This window comes from Microtus pennsylvanicus, chromosome 1 (assembly GCF_037038515.1).
Source record: "Microtus pennsylvanicus isolate mMicPen1 chromosome 1, mMicPen1.hap1, whole genome shotgun sequence".
NCBI lineage: Eukaryota > Metazoa > Chordata > Mammalia > Rodentia > Cricetidae > Microtus > Microtus pennsylvanicus.
This window is the reverse complement of record NC_134579.1, coordinates 76,176,489-76,200,498: the sequence shown is the minus strand read 5'-3', so window position 1 is coordinate 76,200,498 and position 24,010 is coordinate 76,176,489. Positions and strand designations below refer to the sequence as shown.

General features: G+C 50.6%; 1 protein-coding gene across 3 annotated transcripts in view; it reads left to right on the top strand.

Annotated features, from left to right (window-relative positions):
* The window catches only part of Gnb1l (G protein subunit beta 1 like), an 81,958-nt gene extending 62,649 nt beyond the window's left edge, over positions 1 to 19,309 (top strand). For 2 of the 3 annotated variants that reach the window (XM_075969492.1, XM_075969512.1), the window contains 2 exons: positions 3,708 to 3,923; positions 16,915 to 19,309. In XM_075969492.1, coding sequence (XP_075825607.1) covers positions 3,708 to 3,923; positions 16,915 to 17,166 — 468 coding nt within the window. In that variant the 3' untranslated portion in view covers positions 17,167 to 19,309. The remainder of the gene's footprint in view (positions 1 to 3,707; positions 3,924 to 16,914) is intronic. The other variant, XM_075969503.1, reaches the window with a different exon arrangement.
* The last annotated feature ends 4,701 nt before the right edge of the window (positions 19,310 to 24,010 follow it).

Genomic DNA, 24,010 nt, shown 5'->3' with positions numbered 1-24,010 from the left:
ACTAAGACCCAGACAGTCATCACAGCCTAAGGTCTGGAGTCCCTCCCTACACACAGAAACAGGCCCAGACCTTCTCAAGGTGTCCAGGTCAGCATCTTTTACTCCTGGGTCTCTATTTACTGTCTCATTGCAGAAAATCCAGGAAGCCTCACAGTCTTAACAGGTACAGACACCACAGTGGGCGGGTCACAGGGCAGCGTCCATGCGGGGAGGGGTTGTAACCCTTTGGCCATCTTCTTAGTTCTCATTGGTGATTTCTCCCTCGTGGCTTGCTGCCTCCTTGAACACTTTTAAACCTGAGGTGAAGTGGGCATGACCACATGATTCAGTTTGGAATCGCCCGCATGACCCACAAAAGCATGGGAGGGCACCTCTGTGCCTACCCCAGAGGTTCTCTCAGGACGGAAGGCAGAAAGATGTCTGGCCTTCTTTCAACTGGCTTTCCTTGCAATTTCTTGCTTTATTTTTTATTTTTATCTTATACGTATGAGTATTTTGGCTTCATGAATGTTTGTGCACCACTTGTGTGCCTGGTGCCTGTGGAAGTCAAAAGATAACTTCAGATCCCCTGGAATTGGAGCTATAGAGTATTGTAGCTGCCATAGAGGTGCTAAGAACCAAGCCTGGAACCTCTGTAGGAGCAGCCAGTGCTCCTGACCACCGTGCCGCCATCCCTCCAGCTCTTGCAGTTTCTTTCTTCCTTCCTTCCTTTTCTTCTTCTTCTTTTTTTTTTGTTTTTTTTTTTTTTTGTTTTTCAAGACAGGATTTCTCTGTGTAGCTTTGGTGCCTGTCCTGAATTCTCTCTGTAGACCAGCCTGACCTTGAACTCACAGAGATCCGCCTGCCTGTGCCTCCTGAATTCTGGGATTAAAGGTGTACCACCACCATCCGGCTTCTTGCAGTTTCTTAACTGAGAGGGTTAAGTTTAGATTTGAAGTCTTGAGTAAGCTGATCCTAGTGTTCAGCTTTTGCTGTGCAGCTTCCTGGAGGAAAGCCTTTGTGGAGCCAAGGCTCCTGAGAGCCTAGCTGACAGAGCTCCTGGGCCCATGAGTTTGCAGCCTGACTGTCCTGATGGAGCTTCTCGAGAGTGTCTGGGCACTGGGAAAATAAATGTGTCCTCATCTTGCCTCCTGACTTGACTCACACTGAAGTACCGAAGGAGGTGACCATGGTACACACAGGCCTGGCACAGGCACCTGTGGCTGCACCACTCCTCTTCTGTACCCTGGAAAACGTGGGTCTCTGCCCAATCGTGTAAAAATTCCATCGGAGAAGAGAAGTGTAGAAAGGGATGTACCAACTTGTTACGGTAATTAATATGGTTGACAGAAGGACAAATCACAGTTTTGTTGGTGATACAGATCCAATGTGAAGCTCACAGCTGCAACAAGCCTCTGGTTATAGGAATGCTCTTTGTTTTCTCCTAAATCCAGAAGTCCTAGGGTATGAGCTCACTGGTGTGAGTGTGGAAAGTATCCTGACCTGGTGCATCTTCTGAAACACTCGTGCCCAGCTTTAGCTCTAAAGTAGCAGTCCTGCATTGCCACAGTAATAATCACAGGACAGATAGGCTGTAATATCACCAGTACCCACCCTCACAGAAAGTTCCCGTCTGAGTCTTGGGGCCTCTCAACTGAGCTGTGCACACCACTGGGGTTCCTATAGGCCTGGTCTGCTACCATCTCTCAGGCTTATTTCAAAGGGCCAGAGAAGCTCCCGGACCAATCTTTGTGTCTAGGTCCCCGCTGAAGGCGAGGGGAACTGCTAGGGAAGGCAAGGCAGGGTGACTTCTTATCCTCAGTCCTGCAGCGTCAAGGCTGTGACCACCAGGGACACTGTGCAGCCTGTGGTGCCTGTCACTGAAGGCTACAGGAACCAGGGAGATCCAGTAGAGTGACGTGATTGGGACTACACTATGGTGGTAACTGGCCGGGGCTGAAAGACCAGACATACCTCCTAGGCCATCTGGCTCCTGAGCTGGCCACCCTTGGTACCATGGCAGAGGGACCTTATCTAGTAGCTCCTGAATAATCTGTGTTGCTCAGAACTCAGTCACAAGCTTTGTACAAGCCAGTTAGAGCTGACACCAATGATGAGGTCTCTGAACTGCCCCGACTCAAGACAAAACAAAACAACAAACAAACAAGGAAAGCTGCAGGGGGAAGAAGGCAGCGTAGCCAGAGCTGTAGAGGTGGGTATAGATGTCACCACAGATCACTGCTGGGGCTCTAGTCAAGTAGTGAGAGGGTTCTCTAAATGGGCTTCTAGGGTAGCATCTGCCAGGGGCCCATGCTGTGGGTGGTGATTAAGAGTGGCAGCAATTGGCCTGTATTCCTGGTTGGGGTGCAGAGGGTTCTGGGATTCTTGAGCCTGGTGCTGCCCCTGTCCTGGTCTAAACAGCAGCAAACACTGTAGGCCTGCACAAACCACTTCCAAGCAGATGACCTGAGAAACACCAGCAGCAAGTTCCTCCTGTGACAGAACTCAGGGGCAGTGCAGCGGTGCAGCCAGGGCTCCTGCAGAGCCAAGCAGAACCACTCTGCGGGGCACTGGACACTGCCTCTTAAGGCTGTGGTCAAAGGACACAGTATGGACACTGGCCCTAGCAGGGAGGGGTGGAAGATGATACGAAAAGTAAATTGCCCAGGAAACACAGGAAACTTCATGTCTCCTCCCAGGAGCCCCGCTCCTTCCTATTCTGTATATGTAAATCTGGATCACCAGTGGGATACGCCCATTTACAAGCCATTTCTGGACATGTAGGGGCCCTTGGTGGCAGCTCTGGCCTTGGCAAGTTCACTGTTCTTGCGGAAAATCTGGTCATTGTGTCGTCCTTTCCTTATCATCGCCATCTTCCCAGATGCTAGTCTACAGTGTGCCTTGCCCCCACCCCTCCACCAAGCTTACACTACACCACACCTCAGCCACAGCCTGACCCAGAGAGCTCTGGCCCTTGTGCTGTTTGTTAGATGCATGTCGTAGGCCTCTGGCTAGCCCAGGCCTCCTTGCTCAGCCCTGTGCAGTTTCTCTTGGGCTGCTGTGCCGTACAGGGACTGATGGCATGTCCCTGAGGGTGACTTGGAATCCTGAAGCACTCTTCTTTTGTAGTTGTTTCAGAGGCTAAATAAACGAGCGTCAGCCCAGGGCGCAGAGCCCTCTGACCCTCGCCCTCATCCATCATGATAGTGAGGGCCTCTCACACCAAACTTCCAAAGGGGGTGGGGGGCTCCTGCAGCTATGTTAACAAAGCCCAGAAAGTCCATCCCCGTGAGCTTGCAACTTTCCTGCCTCGGGTTCTAGAAGATGACTAGTCTCAGCCAGGAGGGACTTCAAGTTTTACATCTGGAGGAGATAAGGAAGAAGTCTGAGTCCATCCCTGGCTGCCCCAGGGTGCTGATGGGTGGGTGCCAGTGGGTGTTATGTCATCCTTGCTTTGGACAGGATCCAGTGTAGGTGAAAATGCATGACAATGTGAGTTCTGGGGGCTCAGACTCCACCCCCAGCTCCTCAGGTACTGAGCAGCGGCCCTGCCAGCCCCTTGAGAGGGATGTGGAAGCCTGTTAGGTTACATGGAAAGCAAAGGGACTCTTGCTCTGATCAGGACTCCCCCATTGTGGGCATGGCTGGAGAGAGAGCTGATCCTGCAGTCTTAAAGTTCAGTGAAGACAAGACTGTTTGGGAGCCAACCACTGTGCCGTTCCCTACAGACTAACTCCAGTCCCCGCCCACTCCTTCTGGCTGGCTATGAGGATGGATCAGTAACCCTGTGGGACATCTCAGAGCGGAAGGTGTGCAGCCGAATCGCCTGCCATGAAGAACCTGTCATGGACCTTGACTTCGACTCTCAGAAGGCCAAGGGCGTCTCAGGCTCTGCCGGGAAGGTACTAGCTGTCTGGAGTCTGGACGGCCAGCAGTCCCTGCAGGTCAGTGCACAGGCCCGGGCCTCATTTATCCTGCTCTGCACTAACAGTCTGATAGGCCGAAACAATATTTAGGCATGAAGAGGAGTGGCTGCAGTTCCCTAGCTAATTAATCACTCGGAGGCAGTAGGGAGCAGGGGCCAGTGGGCGTGAACTCACCATTCACATGGTTTGGGTTTCTCCTGGACCTCGGGTTAACAGCCATCAAGTCTTGTCCATCTAGAAAAAAGGCACGTAGTGTCCAGGCAGACCAAACTCCTTTGTGAAAACTCAGAGGAATTTGGTCAGTAAGGAACTGATTAATCAAAGGGGGGAAAAAAGGAAAAAAGAAAGAAAAAGAAAAGTTATGGCAAATCCTGCAAAGCAATGGCCTGGTGGATCTGTAAGCTGGTCCTAGGGACACTGTTGCTCACAGAGCACAGGAAAGCCCACCAGGCAATATGGCCTTGGAGGAGCAAGGCCTGCTGGAGACAACTCCACAATGTCCTGTATGGCCCCGGGATTGCCTCTGTCCCCTAGAGTGCAGCATAATGGGCCTAGCTGGCTTGTTCCCCATTTGGGCTGGAGAAATGATGGAGGGGTTGTGAAATATATATATCCAGGACTTGGTTTTGTACAGGTCTGGCAGACTGTAGGCTACCAAGACACCACAGGTGGTCTGGATACACCGACTAAAGGTAGGAAAGGCGCCTGTTATCTGGAGTCTCAGAAAGCAGCCCTGGTGGGAGAGCCACGTGCCCTATGGAATATCATATGGCTGTAGCCCAGCTCCCAGTCTCACTGGATTAGCTAAAGCAATAAAGTCAATGGGGGGGCCATGCAACTCTTCTTTGGGGGCATGGTGGTCCAGGTTGCCTCCACCCAATAGGAGGCATCAGAGGTCATTACTGCACTTTCCCAAAGTGGGAAGGTACCTTGCTCAGCACACTCACACCGCTCTGCTCAGATCTTGCAGCCAAGGATAGGGTTTGCTTTGTACACATCAGGCCCAGGTCTAAATGACTTACCCCAGTTCCTGAGGGGTGTGGTGGGGAAAGTCAGGGCTGGGTTGGTGCTGGGTGCCACCCAGGTTCTTGAGGGCATCACTAAACCCAGGGTAGAAATTAGGGCCTTATGAGGCCAGTCTGGGAAAGGGACTGATTGTGGACAGTAAATAAGGGGCAGAAGAAGTCCCAGATCAAAAGGAGGCTGATGTGGAGTAGAACCATAGAGGTACCCAAAGACCATATGCCATGGCTTGGGCATAGTGACTGTAGCCAAGTAGGGACAGATCCAGGAAAGTAGAGACAGCATAGGTAACTTGGCCTCCCCACCAGCAATACCTAGCAGAAAAGGGAAGGTGGGCAGTGAGACCCAGCAGTAAGGTGGGCACATACCCATAGCACTAAGCATTGACCATCTCTAGGGTCCAGCTGCGCTGGGCAGATAGTGGATTGAGAGTAAAACTGTCCTGTATATCCATCCATCCTTCCCTCCATGTCTGAGAGACCCACAAGTTTCCTGTAAAGGGAATGGTCTTGAACCTGCAGAAGAGCTCCTAGCCCCCAGAACCATGCCCTGCATGTGAGCATAGGGAAAACACAGTACTCGACCACTGCATCTGTGTGTCCTGAGTCCCCACCTCACTAGGTGCTGAGTCCAGCAAGTAGGCTTGGGGGTCTCCTTCACACACCCTTCTTGCCTCTGAGGCCTGGTAAAGGGTAGCGGCACCACCCTGTGGGGTCCAGCATCCGTCCCCTTGTGGCTTGACTTATCAGCCTGAAGGCAGAGGATGGACACCTAGGCCCCTCCTGCAAGAGCTGGGCATCTCCTACTCTCGTACCCTGCACCCGGGAAAAGTCCTTCCAGCCCATATCTTCTTGGAATCTCCCTACATGTTTGGGAAACAGCTGCTGGAACTTAAGACTTAATTTATGGGCATGTTTCAGTCCAGAGATGCACTTTTACTCTACTAATGAATTGAAAAGTTAAAGCAGAAGGGGAGCTAGGAACTGCAGCCTGGAAGTAGTTGGGGTGAGGTGGGCAGGGCCCGACTCAGCAGTAGACATCAAAGGAGGTAGGGAGCCCCAGGCCCCCTGCTGAGCCTTGCCTTCCTGCTTGGGAGGGTGCGAATGACTCACGAATCTGATGAAGGCCCAGAGTTGTTTAACCCAGAGTCAGGTCCAGTGCTGGCCTTAGAGCCTCAAAGATCCTCGTTCTTATAGCCCAGGCCTCGGGGAAGGAAGCATCTGGTAATTTGCCAGGGCAAGCTATTTGAGGTCATTTTTAACACCTGAGAGCCAGTGAGATGGCCTCCAGTCCACAGCATCCTTGCTGGTGCCATGGCACCAGAACATGGCCGCCCGCCTTGGCCCACGCCCCACTGGTTCAGACGTGCTTTCCTCACATCCTCCTGCTAAAGCCTCCGAGGAACCCAAATCAATCTCCCAGCCACTCGGGACACAGATCCCTGGCTGAGGCGCCCGCAGCCTAGCATGGGTAATCAGAACCAGATGGTGCCGCGCCGAGCATTCCTGGCACCTGAGGTCATGAGCTGTAAGAGCCACTGGTGGCCAGAGAGCCTTTCTGGAGGGTCCTGAGCCCAGGCCAGGGCTCAGGCAGGGAGGGGCTGCTATGACCAGTAGGATGCCTGCGGAGGACAGCATACTGGAGAGTGCCTGGGGAACCTCGGGGACCTTAGCTCACTCCTGCCTCCCTGAGGTGGCTCTGCTGCTAACCATCAGGTTTGGGCTTAGATACAGGTGGTACCCAGGCCCTCTCCTTCCTCCACACAGAGTAGGGCCCACAGCCTTGAAGCAGGGACTGATTTACAGCCCGTAGTATTTTAGGTCGTTAAGTAATAACAAGGCTCCCTTACCCAGATCAGCCCAGTGTGCTGAGCAGAGTCCCAGCCTTGTATCCATCTGCAGTCCTGGTTGGTTGTGCCACAGTCGTGGCCTCAGGAGAGCCACTGGGGCAGCTGGTCAGAAAACTGTAGGGTCATCTCCATGGGTACCAAGAGGGCCTGTACATGCTGGAGCAGAACATGAGGTTCTTCTCACATCAAGAGCTTGTAGGGAGGCAGGAAAAAGTCAGCGTGAGACCTCTTTGCCTCTGAGGATCACAGTCGGGGCTCAGAGTAATTAGCAGCAGGCATAGGGTCAAGAGCTGCCCTCATCTCTCTGGAAATCAGCATTGTAAGTTCCTAGAACAAGGAGGCAGCAAGGAAGTGTCCTTGAGACAGGGCCCTGAGTGGGTCCTCATGGGGCCACTCTGTACCCAACAGTCCCCTCTCTACTTTGGCCAAGCCAGCATTCCCAGAGAGACAAAGATAAAAGTGTCAATACAGTCCGATGTATAGGTTCCCAGCCCCCAGTTCCCCAGGATCATATATAGCTCTCCAGTCTCGGGAAGAGCAACCAGGTCTGTCTGCAGGCATGGGCGGGCCCCACATGCATGCTCAGGCGCACCACACCACAGCATCTGCTCCACACCCTGCCCCGGTGCAGGCTTTGCAACCTGTGTGTGGAGCCTAGTGAGGACAGAGAGCAATGGAGGGTCCACATCAGCAGACAGATGCCTCGCACACAGAGGTCCCACCTGAGCTCGCTCTTTTAACTGCTGTGGCCACACTCAGTTGGGAAACATTTAGAATAGGCTGCGGCTCTGCCAGATGAGAACGTAGAAGATGGACAAAATATTCAGGCCACAAGAGACATCAGAGGGACAAGAAGAGGTGATCAGAACCAGTGGACAGACGGTGTTAGCAGGCCATGAATTGGAGCCCAGCCCGGAAGGGCCAGAGAGGGCATGGCAACAAGAAAGCTGGAGGACTGCGTTGCTATTGGCACTCGTTGGGACCCAGACTTGTCATATGAAGCAGGTCACCTTGGATGTTCTTCTTGACTCTGTTAATTTCGAAAGTGCAATTGTGTTCCCTTCAGTATCAAAGCAATGAAGTAAAGCCTGCTGTGGCAGTGCACACCTGTAGTCTCTGCTCTCCAGAAGGCTGAGGCAAGAGGCTCACTTGAGCCTAGGAATTGAAGACCACTTTGGCTCCCTAGTGAGACTCCATCTCAAAGAGGGATAGTTCTAAGGTAACCAACTGTGATATGTGTCTCGCTGACTCCACTGGGTCAGACTTTGGGCTGCAGTTGACTGGCACCCAAGCTTCCTACCACGTAGTTTTGCTGGTGGCATTGAGGGGCTAGAAGCTGCAGAAGAGGTCCCTGCTCTTCTGCTCAGAGGCTAACTCCGGGCATAAATTAACCTCTTCTTTGCTGTTGTATTGCAGGGCTGGGGGTTCAGGCAGGAAACCTGGGCCTCTTGTTGTTCCTCAAACACTTGGCCTGAGCTGCTTTAGTCTGGACTCTGCATGCTGGGCTTGGGGATGGGGGCATGTTTTTCTAGACTTTTAACTTTAATCTCTACATACTTGTCTGATGAACGTTTTGTAGTTGTTGGAGACTGGCATGTGAGTGTCAGCCACATTCTTCAGCCCTGTCCTTGGGCGTATTCGGTCATTCCAGCTCATGTTGGACGTGGCACCTATCAGTCGCAGTTCCTCTGCCTGTGTCCCCGTAGCTTCCCACTGCCAGGTATCATCACCCCTCACTTCCAGGTGGACCCTGTGTTTATTTTCTCTGGCCTCTAAGCCGAGCTGATTGGAGTGTTTTTTATGGTTCTAAGTGTTTCATTCCCCACCCCACACCCCAGTTATCTTCTGGTTTTCAAATTCTAACTTAATTACATTGTGGTCAGAGAACAAGGTCTGAATGATTTCAGTTCTTTGAAATGCAGAGCTGGTTCAGTTTGCATCAGTGGTCCACATGTGCTTGAGAAGAATATGGCTGTCTCTGTAGATGCACATAGACACCTGCCTAGGCACACATGTGGCCAAGGCCCTGGGGTACAAGAGAACCTCCCTGCTGGCCTCTCCCTCCCCTAGTCCCTGTTCCCATTGTTCCTTGTTTTATGCATTTGAAAACTAGCTTAAGAACAGCCAGTAAGGTAATTACCTTCCTAGTTTCCTTCAGTCCCCTGGGAAAGAAGTCTATCTACCAGCTGTTCATGAGGCTTACACAAGTTTCCTATGTGGGTTTCAGTTCTTCTTAGTCCTTCCTGGCCCTTCAAGGTGTAGCTGTGTCCTATGGATCTAGCCTTTGCCCTGCTGCTGATTTCTTTTTCTTTTTTATTTGTTCATAAATTTTTAAAAATTTTTTAAATATTTTTATTTTATGTGTGTGAATGTTTTGTCTGTGTTAACCATGTTGTGCAGTTCCAGGAGAGGCCAGAGGATGGCGATAGACTACCTGAAAATGCAGTTACAGGTGGCTGTGAGTTAAGATGCGTGCTGGGAAGCAAACCTGGGTCCCCTGGAAGAACAATGAGTACTCTTAATGGCTGAATCATCTCTCCAGCCTCCTTATTTTAATTTTTGAGACAAATTCATGCAGCCCAAACTGTCCTCAACCTCGCTGTGTAGCCAAGGATGAGTTTAAACTCTCTCCTAAGTGCTGGGGTGGCATGTGTACCATACCAGCCCAAAGGGTCGCATTTTACACCAGAAACAATCCTGGGGTTTTGTTGTTGTTTGAGATACAGGGTTTCCCTATATACCCCTGGTTGTCTTGGAACTCACTACCACAGGCTAGATTCAAATTCACAGAGATCTGCCTGCCTCGGCCTCCTGAGGGTTAAAAGCATGTGCCACCATGCCTGGCATGCTGGGGCATTCTTGAATGGTAGCCCTCTTTCCATAAACTAAGACCGAGTTTCAGCCCCTTGGTGCAGTGGCCTCTGAGTGTGTGACATGGTTGTGATGTACCTGTGTCTGGAAAGGCTTCCTTGGGGCCCACAGTTCTGGATCCATGTGCACAGGTTGTTAACAGGTCAACCTCCAGCCTAGGTATCTCCAGAAATGGATATCATACAGGTTTCTTAGACATTTTGTCTTTGTTTTTCAAAACAGGGTTTCTCTATGTAGCTCTGGCTGTCATGGAACTCACTCTGTAGACCAAGCTGGCCTTGAACTCAGAGATGCGCCTGCCTCTGTCTCTTGAGTGCTGGGATTAAAGGTGTGTGCCACCACCACCAGCTAGCGTGTCTTTGTTTTACATCAACTTCAAAGCCAAGTCTGGTGCTTCGTGCCTGGAAGAGGAGGCAAGGCCATCAGGAGTTCAAAGCCAGCCTTGGCTACATAGTGAGTTCAAGATCCCTCATGCCCGGCCTAAATCTTTTCTTCATGTGATTTATTCTTTGATCCATGAATTCTTTAGAAGAAATTAGCTAATTTCCAAATACTTGTTGATTTTGTAGGCATCTTTAATCTAGCTAACCCTGTTGTCAGTCTCTGGTTTGGGTCCTGCATGTGGCTCTGTGTGTGAGAGCAGACCTCACACACCTAGAGGACACAGGTGCGGGACAGATGCTGTCCATTTTAGTCAGTCTGACGCTGTCATGTGAGCCAGTCTACAGTTCGGGTCCTTACTGATGGGGCTGCAGTCTGGTTTTCTGCCGGTTCCTGAGGAAGGCTCTTAGGACCTGTCCTGCTCTACCTGGTTTACCCTTTATTTCTGCCAGTTTTCTTCATTGTCTTTGAAGTGCCGTGAGGTCTGTAAGCATTTCAGACGCTTGCTTCCCCCTTGCAAATGAACCGTTCTTTCTGAAGTTACATGTAGGGGTGTGTGTGTGTGTGTGTGTTGCATGTAGTGTGCCAGAGCAGGGAGAGGGGAGGAGCGAGGACTCTTGAGATGGAACCCAGGACTCCCATGTGCTGGGCAAGCACTGCCCTGAACTGTACCCCGCCTAGAGTGTCCTCCTCTGCCTCCTCTGCACTTTGTCTCAAAGTCGGCCTGAGCTGCTACTGAACAGCAGCCTCTGTCTTCTTAGCTTTGTTCTTTGTGTCGCTCATCTTTTCCATGCTTCTACCTTCAGCCTGTCTTTATGTATAATTGAAAATTTGTCTTTATAGATGACTTGTTATTTCTTGCCCTCCCCCCCCCCCCCCACTTTTTTTTTTTGACAAGGTCTCACCAAGTAGCTCTGGTTTGCCTAGAATGCTGGCCTTGAACTCACAGAGATCTGCCTGCCTCTGTCTCATTCATGATGGGATTAAAGGTGTGAGCCATCATGCCAAGCTGTATGTTGCTTTTTTTTAATGCTGTCTGAAAATCACTGATTTCTAATTGGAGTCTTTGATCCGTTTGTACTTAGTGTTCTGATCAGGATCAGGGTTGGGTCTGTACTCTTAGTATTTGCTCCTTTTCTGTGTTTCTCCATGCTGACCCAGTCCATCTATGTCTGTCAAACAGTGGCTGTGTTCTGAGACATGCGCTGTAAGGTCTTCCCACTACTGTTGACTGTCACAGCATTCCTGGGCTTCTGCGAACATCACCCTCTTATATTAATTTTGCTTTAGATAGTTTTTTAAAACTATTTTTAGAACTACGGTAATTTTTAAAAATTGTTTTTATTGAGCTATATATTTTTCTCCGTTCCTCTCTTTTCCTCTCCCCTCCCCTTCCACCCTCTACCATGGTCCTCATGCTCCAGATTTACTCAGGAGATCTTGTCTTTTTCTACTTCCCATGTATGTTAGTTATACCCCTGTATGTCTCTCTTAGGGTCCTCTTTGTTGTCTAGGTTCTCTGGGATTGTGAATTGTAGGCTAGTTTTTCATTGCTTTATGTCTAAAAGCCACTTATGAGTGAATACATATGATGTTTGCCTTTCTGGGTCTGAGTTACCTTACTCAATATGATGTTTTCTAGATCCATCCATTTGCCTGCAAATTTCAAGATGCCGTTGTTTTTTTTCTGCTGTGTAGTTTTCCATGGTATAAATGTACCACATTTTCCTTATCCATTCTTTGGTAGAGGGGCATTTAGGTTGTTCTCAGGTTCTGACTATGACAAACAATGCTGCTATGTCCATAATTGAGCATCCTTTGGATATATACCCAAAAGTGGTATTGCTGGGTCTTGAGGTAGCTTGTTTCCTAATTTTCTGAGAAATCACCATAATGATATCAAAAGGGGCTGTACCAGCTTGCATTCTCACCAGCAATGCAGAAGTGTTCCCTTTTCCCCACAACCTCCTCAGCATAAGCTGTCATCAGTGCTTCTGATCTTGGCCATTCTTACAGGTGTAAGATGGAATCTCAGAGTTGCTTTGATTTGCATTTCTCTGATGACTAAGGATGTTGAACATTTCCTGAAGTGTCTCTCAGTCATTTTAGATTCCTCTGTTAAGAGTTCTCTGTTTAGGTCAAACTACAGTATTTTTTAAAATATTTATTTTTAGTTTTTGTTTCTGTGTTGCATATGAATGCATTCCGTGTACATAAGTGCCTGTGGAGGCCAGAAGGCGGCATTGGCTCCCGGAGCTGCAGTTACAGGTGCTGTGACCACCATGTGCCCCCCACCCCGAGCTGCAGTTACAGGTGCTGTGACCACCATGTGCCCCCCCCGAGAGCTGCAGTTACAGGTGCTGTGACCACCATGTGCCCCTCCCCCCCAGAGCTGCAGTTACAGGTGCTGTGACCACCATGTGCCCCTCCCCCCCAGAGCTGCAGTTACAGGTGCTGTGACCACCATGTGCCCCCCCCCCCAGAGCTGCAGTTACAGGTGCTGTGACCACCACGTGCCTCCCCCAGAGCTGCAGTTACAGGTGCTGTGACCACCACGTGCCTCCCCCAGAGCTGCAGTTACAGGTGCTGTGACCACCATATGGGTGCTCAGGATCAGCCAGTGCACGCTCCCTGCTAAGCATCCTCTGCCCCACTCCAAACATGCACACGTGCTCACACACAGAGCGTTTGATATTTATCAGCAGCTGCCAGCTCTGACACGTTCCCTGTAGGCTTAAGTCCTGTCCGGAGTCAACCCCTTTATCGGGAAGAAGACATTATTTATTTCTTGTGTGTGTTTGTGTGCTGTGCATGTGCACAGTGAACATGCAGAAGCCAGAGGGCAGCTTGCAAGCCCAGGTTTTCTCTACCCTGTGGGTCCCAAGGGTCATACTCAGGTTGTCAGGCTTCGTAGCAAGCACCTTTGCCCTCTGACCAGCTCATTGACCCAGTCCACTTTTTTATTTTATTATTTTTATTGAGCTCTACATTTTTCTCTGTTCCCCTCCCTGCCTCCCCCCCCCCTTCAACCCTCTCCCAAGGTCCCCATGCTCCCAATTTACTCAGGAGATCTTGTCTTTTTCTACTTCCCATGTAGATTAGATCCATGTATGTCTCTCTTGGTGTCCTCATTGCTGTCTAGGTTCTCTGGGATTGTGGTTTGTAGGCTGGTTTTCTTTGCTTTATGTTTTAAAACCATTTATGAGTGAGTACATGTGATAATTGTCTTTCTAGGTCTGGGTTACCTCACTCAAAATGATGTTTTCTAGTTTCATCCATTTGCCTGCAAATTCAAGATGTCACTATCCATTTCACTGTTTTATAAAACAATTTCTAGTCTGCCCTGTCCTGTCCGTTTTATTCTAATTGATACTTTTTAGTCTATTATAATTCTTACTCTGTACTAATGATTCCTGTCTGCTTAGTTCATACAAATAATTTTATAATATTTTAATGTATTTTTCTTTAGCTTTTTGTGCATGTGTAGTGTGCATGCACTTGTGTATGTATGTTCACATGTGTATGGATACATGTGTGTTCATATATAAGCATGCACATGTGTATGGAGCCCTAAAGTTGACATGTCTTCCTTAATGTTTCTCCACTGTGTTTATCAAGGCAAAGTCTATTGCTGAACCTAGAGTTCCCCAGTTCCAACTGGTCTGGCTAGCCGGCTGGTCCAAGATCCTCTGTCTCTGCCTCCCAGATGCTGGGATTACAGGTGGGCCACCCTATGTTCCCAGTGTCCACCCCCTTCCCGGTGGCTGCCCCACCTTCTTGGGTGTTTCCATGGGTCCCGTGGATTCACACTCGGGACTTAACACTTGGTGCCATCTGCGCGACCTTTTTCCTTTCATAGACATCTTTATTTGATGTGTTCGGGACCTTAACCATTTGGGGCATCAGTTTGTACTGACGTGATTTCCCTCGATTATGGAGCACACAGCGTGCTTTCTGTGTGTCTACTAAGTACTATTAACGTGCTGGACATGTAAATGGCATGTGATGGAGACCCCAAATTCTGCTATTTTGTGCCGATGCTCTAGGTTAGTGGCTGGCTGTTCACACTGGGCTTGTGTGGGCATGGCCATCTCGGCCACCTGCCTTCATTGTGGTGGTACTACAACCCCAGCTCCCACAGACCTTGCCAGTCCTGGCTTCTCACCGTGGTAGATATCTGGAGAAGGTCACACTCTGAGGTCGGATCGTTATTCCTGATGTGAGAGCTGGTGGCTCAGCCTGTCATCTGCTGTGAACACACAGAGCCTAGACCTCAAACAAGGTCTTCTAGGGAACCCGCATCTAGTCCCCAGCCCCCTATCACATCTCCCTCCATTCCACCCCCTTATCCTCACAGATCTCAGCCTTCTAGCTGCCCCAGATTTTTATCTGTCCCCTCAACTTAATGTGAGTATTATATTCTGGCTAGATTTTGTCCCCAGGCAGAGAATGCCAGGGCTCCACCCTGCCTGCTGTCCAGGGCCTGTCAACAATTACCTCGTGTGTTTTGTTCACCTTTGTGGTTGTTTACAGCAAGATGACTAGTTGGTTAGGCACCGAATGCTTTGTTTTAACCACTTTATGAAAGATGAGCCTCTTTGCTGAACGCAGCCGCACTCTTGAGTGTGCACTGTACCTTGATCAGTATTAGGTACCAAGTTTTTCCTTACCTATTGCTTTGGGTTGGAAACCCAAACAATCCCCTGCTTCCCTCACTTGTGCTCCCGCTTGTCTGCTGTTTGACCCTCTCAAGTCCCTTTCTACATGCTCAGGTTTAGATATCTTTAAAACCAGAGAATGTTTATTCTTTATTGCTTTGGTATTTTGGTATTATCATATACAGATATGCAAAGCAAATACCAGAAAACCAGGACATCCCTTCTCAGCTGTGAGAGGAGAAGGAAATATGCTGAGCTGCCATCACTTATGGCGGGAGGTCAGATCACCTCAGATGTGAGGTCAACAAATGAACAAATCCTTAACAGCACCCCATCTTTCTCATTACCCGCCCATGCTTCTGCTAGTTACATAACTGGTTCTCCTAGCCATAATCCCCGTGTCTTGTGCCTAATCCTGTAGGTAAGTAGACTCAGTGCTGTCTGCCAGACCGTTCACTAGAGTTCTCTAGCCGCCATCTGCAAGGCGGGAGTTAATCTTCTTGTTCTTCCAGAAGGACTTACGGGAGCAATATTCTTTCAGCTCTTACATGTTCAAAAATGTTTGTCTACTGATTTCACAGTTGAGTGACAGTTTGGCTGGATATAAAACTCTTGGACCACACTCCCCTCTGCCTGCATGAGCACTGCCCCACTCTCTGCTGGCACACATGCTGGTGATGGCTTCTGCTGTGCCCTCATCTTCCATGTGATTATTTGCCTGGCTGTTAGAAGGTCTCTCCGACCTCATTCAGTGTCTCCACTGGTTCTCGTTCCCTTCATCGTTCTTTTCTTCCTCCCTCCCTTCCTCCCTCCCTCCCTCCCTCCCTCCCTCACAATGACCGCCTGTCCCTCTTGCAGAGTGCTGGGATTAAACTCACAGGTCACTATGCCCAGCCTCCTTGCCAACTCTGTGGGGATGAGCATTGTCTGCAAAGGGTGATGTGGTCCTGCTGGAAGGCACTGAAGACCAAGGGACTAACAGAAAGCTTGTGGCTCAGGCAGGCCACTTGTAGGAACAGGACTGTCAAGTGGCTTTCAGTGTGCAGGACAGGCCTCTGTAACCAAGAGGCTACCTTCATTACTATGACAAAGACCTTAAGGCGGGCTAACTTTATAAAGGACTTTTTCATTTAGCTTGAAGTTGTAGGGGTTTAAAGTTAGGGTGGCTGAATTGGTCTTGTGTTTGGCAAGGGCACAGTGGTGAATGGTACTGCAGAGGAATCGACCACGTTGACGGACAGAAAGCCAGAGAAATGGGGGCTCCACAGCCAGTGAGGAGCACATCTGGATTCCTTCCTCCTCCTCTAGTGCCGTTTCCCCTCACCCTCTACCTTTCTCCATTTTCTATTACTGCAAAACGCCTAAGCCTGCTAAGCCTGCGCGGTGTCTGAAGGATAAAAGCTTGGGGCCAGAGAGATGGTTCACATGGCAGCTCTCAGCTCCAGTCCCCGAGGATCTAATGCCTTCTTCTGGCCTCTGTGGGCCCTACACACACACAGTGCACAGATATATGTGCAGGCAAAACACTCAAATACATAAAATAAAAATAAATTTTTTGTTTAAAAACAGTTGATTTGGCTAGTGGTACTGAAGACCAGGAGGCTCGGAAGCTTGCATCTGCTGAGTGCCAGTCACAACATGGGGACCATCCCTAGACAAGACAGAACAGGCTGCCAGCTCAGGTCTTCGCTGAGAAAGCCACTAATAGGCCTCATCACCTGCCAAATACCCCACCTTAGATAGCGTTAATAGGTGAATTTGAGAATTCTGTTTCTGACTGTGAATTCTTGAGGGACACATTCAAGCCATAGCACACTGTACACTCTGCCAACCCCTTCTCTGGGTGGTCTGGGACCCACTACCATGTTTCTGGGTCTCCCTTGAGTCTTGGTGTTATTGTTGATGGCATTTGCATTCCCCACGCCGTAAGTTTCAGTGGAGTTCCTCCAGGAGAAATATTGACTGTGTATCTCCTCCACACTGAGAACCCAGGACCTGGCCTCCCAGCTTCTTCCAGGCTGGGAGGAGCTCAGCATAACCTTGTGGCCTTGTGTGTGCTTAGGGAAGTCTCTGCTATGACCATGGGGTTGAGGAGGAGGCCAGATGGACAAGAATGTGTAGCTGTCACAGAGCCTATGGCAGAGTAGGGCCAGGGAAGGGATATTTGTGACCAAGGACTACAGCAGACCTAAGAGCAATCTTGTTCTTCTTACTGCCCTGTTTATAGGTGTGCAAGACTCAGGAACTCACCAATCCTGGGATTGCCGAAGTCACCATCCGGCCAGACCACAAGCTCTTAGCCACAGCAGGCTGGGACCATCGCATCCGAGTCTTTCACTGGAGGACAATGAAGCCACTGGCTGTTCTGGCCTTCCACAGTGCCTCTGTGTACTGTGTGGCCTTTGCCACTGATGGATTGCTTGCTGCAGGGTCCAAGGACCAGCGCATCAGCATCTGGTCACTCTACCCCTGCCCATGACTCAGCTGTGGGACACTGCTGTCTTATTCCAGTCTTGACCCGGCCCTGTGGAAAATCCTCAGGGGCCTCTGAGGACAGCAAGTTGTGGCCAAAGGTCTATGGGATCCACTTTCTTCATAAGGTTCTCTGTTGCTTTTGTGACTTACCATTCAGAGGACAGTACCTGATGACAGACACCTGCCACCTGTAGCTGGGGCCTGGTAGTATGGTCAGCTGAACATATTTGACAATAAATTTCCCGTTGCCAACATGGAGGCTCAAGGAGGGAACTTTCCATAGAGATATCCCTGTGTTCTCCTCTTGGGGTCAGAGCAGTCGGAACCCCAAGCAGGCCCATTAATGCAGTCTTACTTTTAAGCCGGCAGTCAGGGTGCAGGTACGCAGGGCTTGGCCCTGGGAGGCTGTTGGTCCCGCAGTGGCTGTCTGCCACATCCCCCTGACTCAGTGTCCCAGAAATGTCTAGGAAGCCCTGACATCCAGGACTGAGGCCGGGGTGAGGAAACTGGGCTCCGTAGAGAGGAGGGGAGGCAGGAGCGGGTTCACGGTGGGTGACCAGTGGTCATGGAAGGAGGCACTGTGGGATGCAGTACAAGGCCAGAAGACCAAGAAAGGAGGCCTAGCCTCTGGCAGGAGAAGATAAAGGGGACAGGCCTCAAGCCCAGGGCACAGCATAGCCCTGTGGGACACGGAGGAACAACGCCTTACTTCAGAGTGATGTCCAAAGACACTTTGAGTATGTGGCTGACTGGCGGGCAGCCTCTGAGGTAGTGTTAACTGGGGGGACCAGACTGCAAGGGTGAGGATGCAGCTAAGGAGTGGGGACCTCGGACCTTTCGTCTTCCATCAATGGCAGAAGAATCCTGTACCCCGAAGAGCTGGAATGCCCTGGTGCTGCCCTGTCAGGCTCTCCTGACATTAGAGTCTCTGCCTCTGGTCTGTAACAAAACACGACACGTGGCTTCCAAAGCTGAATGTGTCTGTGCCGAAAGGATTGCACTGCCATGGTACAGCCTGATGTCCCCAAGCTGGGGGACATGTGGGAGGACAGGAGTGTGTGGTCCCCATGAGATACATGCCGCAAGAACTGTGGCGTTGTGTCACAGCTCCAGAGCCACAAAAAGCCCAGTTGGATCGGTGGCAAGTTGGTTAAGCGTGGTCGAAAAGATGTGTGTACATGGAAAGCTAAGAAGCCCAATTGGAGAGGAAACGGTTGGGAGGTGGGAATGTGGCTGTCTATAGGTGGGTTGGGAGGATGCACGCGCCTTTTGCCCCATACTGAGGGAGGCAGTGTGAGATGTTACACAGCAGCTGCAGCCCCAACCCCAACTGCAGTGGTATCTAAGCTGCCAGGTGTATAAAAGGTGGCACTTGCTGACCAAGGACAGGTGGGAGTACTTCCTGTAATAGGCTATGAATTGGGAGCCACTTCAGCAGAATCTGACCTGCAGTGCTCTACAACAGGGCTGGACATCCTGGAGTCCCTAGAGACAGGGCAGGCCAACTGATCCACATAGGCAGAAGTGTGTAGACCTGGTGAGCAGTCTGACCCAGTCCTCAAAGCAGCCCTTGGTCACAGGCACAGAAGAAAGACACACTGCTCATCCCTCTCCAGACTTCCCCAGGAGACCTGACACCCTATCCCAAGGCTCCTGTTTGTGTTACCCTGATTAAGTTCTGACACCAAGTCCCTAAATATTAGGCTCTGTAGCTTCAAGCCTCTGAAATCAGGACAAGGCCCCAAGTTTCTCAAAGTAAAAGGTGGGTTGCCTCAGCCTCCCTCTACCCTCCTCCAGAATTTCTGAAGGAGGGGAGAAAAAAAGAAAGGACAAATGAGAAGGAGACAGGGAGATGTCAGCGTCTTGTGTGTTTTGGGCAGAGAGAAAGGAGCATGCCTGCTACAGTTCAGATGTGAAGTGTCCCCATCAGCCTATGTGTCTAAATGCTTGGTCCCAGATGGTGGCTCCAGTTGGGATGGTCATGGCCCTATAGGAGGGAGACTCTGGAAGAAATGGGTCCCTGGGGTGAGTTTATACCTCAGCCTCTGTCCTCCCCACTGCCCTCCCTGACCAGATGCAGTGTGATCTGCCACTCATAATGAACTGTGTGCCCTCGAACCATAAGCCAAATAAACCCTTCCTGCCTTAAGTTGTTTCTACTTAGGTGTTTGGTCACAGTGCTGAGAAAGACAACTAATACAGCAACTCTCCATCCTCAGGTCACCCAGGGCAGGAGTGAAGACTCACAGAGTCACAGCTATCTGTGTTGTGGGATAATCGCTTTGTACACTGTGAAGATGTGTCTCTGCCTAAGGAGCCTTCTCAGTGCTTTAATAAAGAGCTGAATGGCCAATATCTAGGCAGGAGGGAATAGGCGGGACTTCCAGGGAGAGGGGAACTAGGGAAGAATCTGAGGCTTGTGGAATTATGCCATGGGGACTTAGAGGGAGTCAGAGGTACAGTATGGAGGAGAGGTAATGAGCCACATGGCAGAATGTTGATTAATATAAATGGATTAATTTAAGCTATAAGAGTTAGTTGGGAACAAGCCTAAGATAAGGCCAAGCTTTCATAATTAATAAATAGTCTCTTTGTCATTATTTGGGAACTAAGAAAGTCCAACAGCATATCTGTTTGCAGGGGCTGTAGGGTGGTCATGGAGTCACGTCCAGGCTTCAGTGACCCCCATAAGAAGTTGCAGTGGAGCCTGGACAGAGGCAGGTGGATCTCAGCCATGCTGTGAAGTCCCAGAAGCACCGAGCATCGCTGCCTTGTGGAGGTCTCCCGTCGCCCCTTTTAGTTGCCTTTCCCCAGTACCTTTGGAGATGATCTCTGAGCCTGTGCAAGTCCTATGGATACCCTAGGAGCCTCGCACACATGGATGTGGCAGCCAGTGCACAGCTGCCATAAGCTTCCTGAGACTCTTCTGTGTGGGGGATGGTGGGTAGATAGCTGTTTCCTCCCAATCAGAGCATTCCCTCCTGCCTCCGAGGAAGGAGGCTCACAGGACTCCGGTCTAAGACCTCTCCCCAGAGCCACAGAAAGCAGTATCAGTTACTGGGGACAGTGCACTCCAGTGGTACTGCCTGCAGGTTGGACAGGGAGCTCCAGGCATGCAGCTTTCCTGAGAGATCCCCAGTGCTGGCGTGGGTGACCTCAGCTGCCTTTGAGCCACCTATGCTCCTGCAGGTAACCCCAGTGAAGTCATTGAGATGGATTCTTTTCCTGTCATCTGTGTCAGGTGGACAGATGTTTGTCTGTGTCTCCCCAGGAAAAGGGAATGGAACCTGTGTCTGTATATGTGATGCTCTGGGTACCCCTGTGCTCAGTACACACTCTGTGTGACCAGGGCCATGTGGATCCAACCCTGAGGTTTCTGCCCAGAGCCCAAATACCTATTCTGACAACTTGAGCTGTTTTCTTTCTTCTGTTTCCATTGAGAGTCATTTTAAATTGTATCATCCACATTGGCTGAGCTGTGAGGCCTCCATGAAAGTTGTCCCTGTCTCCGAGTGAACAATGGCTTCCCGTCAGCTGTAGCAAAGGAGTCACACAGAGCAGACATGCTGCCCAGAAGCAGCACTTGAGGTTCTGTGTATGTTCTCAGAACAAGCTGGGGGGACCGAGGTTCCCAGAGGCAGAGGCATAGTCTCAGACCAGTAGTCCAGGCCACTCTTCCCCATAGACATTTCCCAGACCAAATGGCTGGTCACCTAAGAGACACAAATGTCACTCATCTTCTCCATCACGGGAGACTACTCACAGCCAAAGAAAGCTAGTGCTGGAAACAGTTGCAGCGTTTCTTGTGCTCGGTGCTGATTCTGGGTTGGTGTGTTCAGTTATAACATCCTTCCCATTTTGTTTTTCTGTGTAGCCCAGGTTGCCCTGGTACTCTATCTCCCTGTCTCTGCTCCTGAGCATGAGATTATCCATCTGCAACTATACCCAACTTCCACGATGTTCTTATTGGGCATCTCCCTGAGTCAGGAGCCCAGGCACAAGATGATTGTCCTTAGTATATCAAGGAGGGCAGTCGGGTGATGAAGGATGGTTCCTTACCTGATCCTAGCAGATCCTGTGGCTGCCGAGCAGGGTCCTGAACTCCAGAGGAGCTGCTCCAAGTCCTGCCCCACATTCTGGAAAACAGGGTAGCCTGCTTGTCTGCTTGGTTTGGATGCTGCTGTTGTCTGTGAGCTCCAGCAAAGCAGCTCTGCTGCTCTATCTGACCCGGTAGACTTACAGAGACTCAAGCCCTGGCCTTGTGGCCTGGCCACCTGAGTAGTGTTGCCTTGGACCTCTATAGCCACCCTCTCCTGACTCAGTTACTCTGGGACAAGTGACCCTGGTAGCACCTCTCTCTTTTTCCCTGGATAACTTAGTGTGTTGACTGGTTGGGTTTTTGGTTTTGTTTTATTTGCCAACTTGACACAGCTGGGCATTTGGGAAGAATTCTTAAATTGAGAAAGCCTTTATAAGCCAAGTCTGCCTGGCACTTTCTTCATGAATGATTGATTCCGGCGGTGCCGGCTCTGGGCAGGTGCTCCTGAGTTGTATAAAGAAGCAGGTTGAGCAAGGCAGTAAACAGCAATCCTCCATGGCCCCTACTTCAGCTGCTGCCTCCAGGTTCCTTCTTTGAGTTCCTGCCCTGACTTCCCCCAGTGGTAGAGTGTGACCTGAGAGGTAGAAGATAAAACAAACTCTCTCCTCCCAAGATGCTTTTGGTCATGGTGTTTTGTCCAAGCAACAGAAACTCTTGACTAAGACAACTGGGATCACAGAGAGTCTGGAGCTGTGGCCTTTGGGAGGAAGCTAGACAGGCCGGATCTAGATTCAGTGCTGAACACTGGGGGGTCAGTTACGTGAGGTCATCCAAGGAGGGGGTCCCAGCACAGCTTGCAGAGAAGCCACCTGTAGCCCAGGGCTGGCTGTGCTGACATGCGGCACATAGCTCTAAACTTTGCAGGGAGTGAGTGGTGTTCACTGAGGTGTTTCCCACCTGTGTCTGCCAAGAAGCCACAGAATTCCCTCTGCATAAAAGGACTGTTTGCACAAAGAGAAAATATCCCTTCAGGGCTCGTCAGAAATGCTTGATTCTCAACTAGGTATAACTTCATGCGGAACCCCGAAGTGGCAGACAGCAAGCTGGCATCAATGACATCATTAAAGCTGAACTTGCTGTATGCCTTTGTACAGACAAGGTGAGGAACCACCAACCCCACCAGCTCCGGGAAAGGCGTGTTGCTGCAGGGTCTGCCAGGCCCTGCTCTGCTGTGAGGCCTCAGCCTGCAAACCCCGCCCCCACTCCCACCCCCATAGGTGTTCTTCAGTTGCCTGAGGACTCCCCGTGTCTCAGGTAGCATGGTGGATGAGCTCTCCTTACACTTTGTTGGCTTCCTGGGGTCAGCAAGCCATTCTCTGGCCTTCAGCGAGGCCCAGGAACCAGACAGGAAGGCAGTATCTGGATAGGATGGATAGGTGGGAAGTTCATCTGGTAGAGCCTGGTAGACACTATAGGAAAGATTCCCCAGCTCGGCCCAGGGAACATATAACACCCAGTGAAGGGGGACACTGTGGACCGTGAGGAGACAGGGCGTGGCTAGCAGTATCAAGCCAGGGTTGGTAGCATGTGCTCATTTCCGGTGAGTGTGGAAGCCTACACCATTGGGAAGTAAATGCAGGAGGATTGCAAGTTTGAAGCCAGTCTGGGCTATGCAGCAAGATAACCCTGTCACAAAAAATAAAATAAAAAAGCAAATGAACTTTAAAACACCATCAATCCTAGCACCTGAAAGGCAAGTAGATCTCTGTGAAGCCAACCATATCTGCATAGAGAGTTTCAGGCCAGCCGAGGGTGCATAGTAAGGCCTCTCCCCACAAAAATAAAATAAAAAATGGGAGCTAAATGGGTGCTTCAACAGAAGGAGGCTATCTCAAAAACACACGAAAGAATAAAAGCTGGCTGCTTTCATAGCAACCCCTGCCAGGGAGAGGAACTGGGCATTCCGGCACTCTGCAGCCAACCACCCCCACCCCCATGTGTGGCCCAACACAGCTTTCCTCACCCCCACACAGTGGCCCAACACAGCGCTCCCCACACCCGTGCGTGGCCCACCGTTCCACCCACCTCCACGTGTGTTCCACAACTCCTCCCACCCCCGTGCACAGCTCACAAACCCCCCCACCCCCATGTGCGGCCCAACACAGCTCTCCCTACCCCTGTGCGCGGCCCACAGTCAAACCCATCCCCACGCACGCGTGTGCCCCACAACTGCCCCATGATGTCTGATCAGGGATGGCAGAGCCCCACGAGCCACAGCCAGTATTTACAGAGAAAGCATGTCAGCCTTCACGCTAAAAGATGCCCACCTCCACTATATGCAGGTGACCGGGGCCTGACTGCTGCTACCAAGCACTCTGGGTCTCACAGTCTCTGGGTCTTCTGCATGGACCCAAGGCACCTCAGTATCAAGGTGGGCCCAGCACAGTTGGAGCAGGAGACGGACACTAGACTTCTTTCACTCAGATGGGAAATCTGACCTATAGGAAGGCAGCAGGGCATTTACCCAGGGCATCAGGCCAGAGGTGTTTAGTTCTGTCGTTATAAGCATGGACTCTTTCAGAACTGGCTCATCTGACTTTGTCACTGTTGCTGGATAATAAGTTGATGGGTTCACCTAGAGACTGTGGTCGGGGTCCAAGAGGAGCTGGGCCACAGGGTGTTTGTGTACCACACAGCAGTTGTGTCTGAAGCACCCGCTCTCCCGCTTCAACCTTTAGCATCTTCATCAGTGTCCCTGGCCACTAGGGACTGGTGACAAGATGCCTGCACAGATGACTTCCTCTCTCGG